Below are 3,698 nucleotides of genomic sequence, written 5' to 3'. Positions count from 1 at the left end.
TTATGCAGCGTGTCCTTGTTGTTTCGTTTAAGATTCTTCATACCTATGTATTGACGATTGATGATTGGAATGACTGAAAAAATTGTCGGGCTCAGGAGGGGGAAGGCATAAATGAACCCGTTTTTCTGCTTGATTACCAAACAATATTGTGCAAGCGTTTTGTATCGAATCATTACAAAGATCATAACATGTATCCTCAGCATGAATTGCATCAAAGTGATTCACATCCCTTGAAAATCAAACAAACTACAAAAAATTTGCCAACGTGGGGCAAAATACTGGATGTGCATTCCGAAAATTCTGCGAAAAATTGCTGGACCGGAGAAAAGCAGCTCATTGATCATAACGGCACATTCGCTATCAAGTCATCCCAAAACTGCAGACGTTCTTTGAAATAGGAATATTCAGCGGTGAGTGCGAGATCGGATTGATTTCCGATCCGAAGGCTGTTGTTCTTCGTGATTGAGAACGGTTCCCACTCCATGTTGTTGCTAAAGGCTTCAGTCCTGGGTTTCCTGGAATTTTGTTTTCAACTAGAGATGTCGAAATGATCGCTACCAACGAGCCCACTCTAATGTTTTATGGCCAAATCAGCTTACCCCTTGATAGCGAAAGACGTCCACAATTCTATCATGATGTCCACCATTTTGAAATCTTTCTCGCTTCGAGTTTTGTTATACATATCGAACGTTGCCGAACTTGGAAACAGGTATACTAGATCATCACCGTGCGTCACTCCATAGTCCACCGTAGTGCCACCATACTCGAACGACCAGTGTAATGTACCACGGTAATCGAAGTTGTAAAGATATTGTGGGTTCACCGTCTTCACGGACTGCTGTCTGATTGCGTTGTAAAGCGGGTAAAAAAAGGCAGCGTCACTCAGAAGGGCTGTCAGGTTTGCAAGTATCTGCCGAATAACTGGATTACAATTTGCTGCTGTTTAAAACTATGCTGCAATTAAGACATTCATGCAACCTACCACGTTCTTATCGGCTTTGAAATCTTTAAAGTAGTATGACTTGATTGGTTCAATCCAAGCAGCTCCCGAACCCGGTAAATAGTTCCAATTCAACATAGAAGGTATGATGTCGTCAAAGTTTGCCAAAATCTCAGCAAGCCATGTCTCATTTTGATACATATCTGATGGTAATGTGAAAACAAGTTTGATGACAGGTTCAAAAACGAAGCACTAAGCAGACTACATACTCACTCCTTATTGCATATAAAAGTTAGAATAGCTGGAAGCGTGTCATGAATACCTGATGCAATTTGTTGCTTTATCACCAAACGAAACGCAGAAAAAAAAACCTCAAGCTTCTATACACACGGTACGAGAAATCAAGTTCGATTCTCAGATGAACGTTGTATGAGACTTGACAATCGACAGGGGTTTTCAGCAGCAGGTAACAAATCGTTGCAAATACAGTTTGAAATGTTTTTGGTGAATTGAAACAATTCGTTTGGATAAAGTTAAACAAGATCCAATATTTCATCCGTTGGTGGTCAAATTCAGATATTGAAAGTTTCCACTCACAGCTATGGAATCCCAACGATTACTTGGTAGCTAATTGTAAGTGTACTTACATACAGTGTCGACTATTCCGTCATCTTGACAAACACCTGAAATCCCAGGCAAATCGTGAGCCAGCCCAGCGAGAATTAAATTCTGGGGGCTATCAGTGAGAACGGCACCATCAATATTTGGCTCATCAGTTGGGCCCCACGCAACTCCTGGGACTGATCGCGACACACTGAATTTCGGATATGAATTCACAATGTCCGAAATATCGACTGTCCGCAAACATTTGATTAGAGAATCCGTTGATGTATTGGAACAGCCAACATATTCGCCAAGGTCAAATGCTCGGTCAGCATAGGGGCCACTCGGTCTGTAAGCCCATGTTGCAAGGGCCGATCCACTTTGCGTTATGTACCTGTGGAAGAGCCCTGCAGAAACAGAAAAAAAAGTCGTTCAACATCAGTCACAATGTGAGACACTTCAAAATACGTAAGCCGGAATTGTTGCCTGAAGACTGGTTACACAAAAACGAAACCTTATCAGAAGCACTTCTAGTATTCGAATGTCGACTGAACTTGATCTTACCAATCGTGGCATTCGACATTGTCAGAAGATGAACCAAAGCTGCGCCTGCACTTTGTCCAAACAGCGTCACTTGATCAGGATCGCCTCCAAAGTACTTGACGTTACTCTGTACCCACTTCAGGGCTAGGACTTGGTCTTTTACGCCCCAATTTCCCGATGCCACCTTGTCACCGGTGCTCAAATATCCTAATGGTCCCAGACGATAATTGAAGGTAACGAGGATCACATCTTTATCGAGGAGGTATTCCGGGCCGTAAGCCAATGAAAAATCACTTCCGACCTTGAATCCTCCGCCGTAAATGAACACCATCACCGGAAGTAGGCGTGACGTTGTCTCTTCGGAAAGCTAAACGCACAATCATCTAATTATACTAACCCAACTCATGCAGCGAGTTTATTCATACGATATTTAAATCGCCCGAAGGACTCCGTTACATCATTTTCAATCAATATTTACCTCCGGCGTGTACACGTCAAGATACAGGCAATCCTCATCCCCCACTATTTCGCCGTGAAAAATCTGAGGGCATTTATTTGAATCGACAGTAGCGTTTCGAGTTCCGTTCCAACCATCAGCTGCCACTGGATTTGCGAATCTACAATGTAAGAGGACGCATCAAGAATTCGATGTAACCTGCTCCAAATAAATTGCATTTTACGGAATACAGATGAATCTTAACCACGCTCAGTGAGTTAACCACCACTGTAGTATTTCTCTGCTAATAACATTTGGCCATCAGCCTCGTAGGAGTACAAAATCCAATAAACAAAATCTCAACTTGTAATATCATATTGTCTGGTCGAATTCAGAGATGTGTCGTTTTTTATTTCACATATTCTACAAACCGAAGATTCCCAATCGGTGGCTGAGCATAAGGAATTCCCAAGAAAGCTGATATACTCCGATTATTGCGTGTCCTCCGTGTCGTACCCTGCAGTTTTCCTTGGGGGATGTCCACCTGGGGTTCATCGGTATCTATTTCTTCGGTGCAACCTACGTATACGTGATTTTTCAGCACCAATGCCAAGAAAAGGCATTTGATTGAGAAGCACGAAACCATAGCGTTTCGTCCCGGAATGGAAAGGCACTTGTAACGTGTTTGGTGTATGGTTCACGGTTATCGACTGAAGTCTCAGCCTCCTAAATCGTTTCAGCTTGGTGAAATTTACATTTTCGTACGAAAACCTGTTCCTTACATCCGTGTGTGTCCAGCAGCGTTTGATTTGTCGTAGATGCCTTGTTAGATTGTCTGACGTAGCCTGATCTGTTGATACAGTATAATCGAATCAACTTTACAGATGGTAATTGCAATCATCATATTATGCAATTAATCACAGAATACTTTTTACATAACACTACTATGTCTTAGTATCAACGAGTCGCTTCAAACTGGCCATGAGCCAGGCCTTCGACTTCCCGTTCTCACACTGCGGGTCCTAAGTTTTTAGAGAAAAACAAAGAATAATATTCAATTCGAATTTTGAACTATAAAATCAAAGTGTCATGACCGATTCTAAAGCCCTTGGATACCATATTGTATGAAAGTATGCCAGTTTTTTTCCAAATTTAGAATCGCTATAATAGACCCAC

The 3,698-nt window shown here is 42.0% G+C and overlaps 1 protein-coding gene across 1 annotated transcript; it reads right to left on the bottom strand.

Moving 5' to 3' along the window:
- Positions 1 to 264: 264 nt before the first annotated feature.
- Positions 265 to 3,168, bottom strand: LOC124414554 (esterase E4-like). Its single transcript, XM_046895518.1, has 7 exons — positions 2,954 to 3,168; positions 2,565 to 2,703; positions 2,108 to 2,453; positions 1,588 to 1,950; positions 983 to 1,143; positions 600 to 910; positions 265 to 515 (listed from the first exon to the last, which is right to left on the bottom strand). Exons 1-7 carry the CDS (start codon positions 3,166 to 3,168, stop codon positions 341 to 343), a joined length of 1,710 nt encoding a protein of 569 aa, XP_046751474.1. The 3' UTR covers positions 265 to 340.
- Positions 3,169 to 3,698: the final 530 nt, after the last annotated feature.

Source organism: Diprion similis, chromosome 14 (genome assembly GCF_021155765.1).
Source record: "Diprion similis isolate iyDipSimi1 chromosome 14, iyDipSimi1.1, whole genome shotgun sequence".
NCBI classification, from domain to species: domain Eukaryota; kingdom Metazoa; phylum Arthropoda; class Insecta; order Hymenoptera; family Diprionidae; genus Diprion; species Diprion similis.
This window is presented reverse-complemented; position numbering and strand designations above follow the sequence as displayed.

Excerpts from the sequence above, each read along its gene's own strand:
- LOC124414554 (XM_046895518.1), bottom strand. The coding sequence starts at position 3,168 with ATGGTTTCGTGCTTCTCAATCAAATGCCTTTTCTTGGCATTGGTGCTG. Across the intron at positions 2,454-2,564 it reads TTGACGTGTACACGCCGGAG|CTTTCCGAAGAGACAACGTC; the intron begins GTAAATATTGAT and ends TTGTGCGTTTAG. Across the intron at positions 1,144-1,587 it reads CGGAATAGTCGACACTGTAT|ATATGTATCAAAATGAGACA; the intron begins GTAAGTACACTT and ends CATTACCATCAG.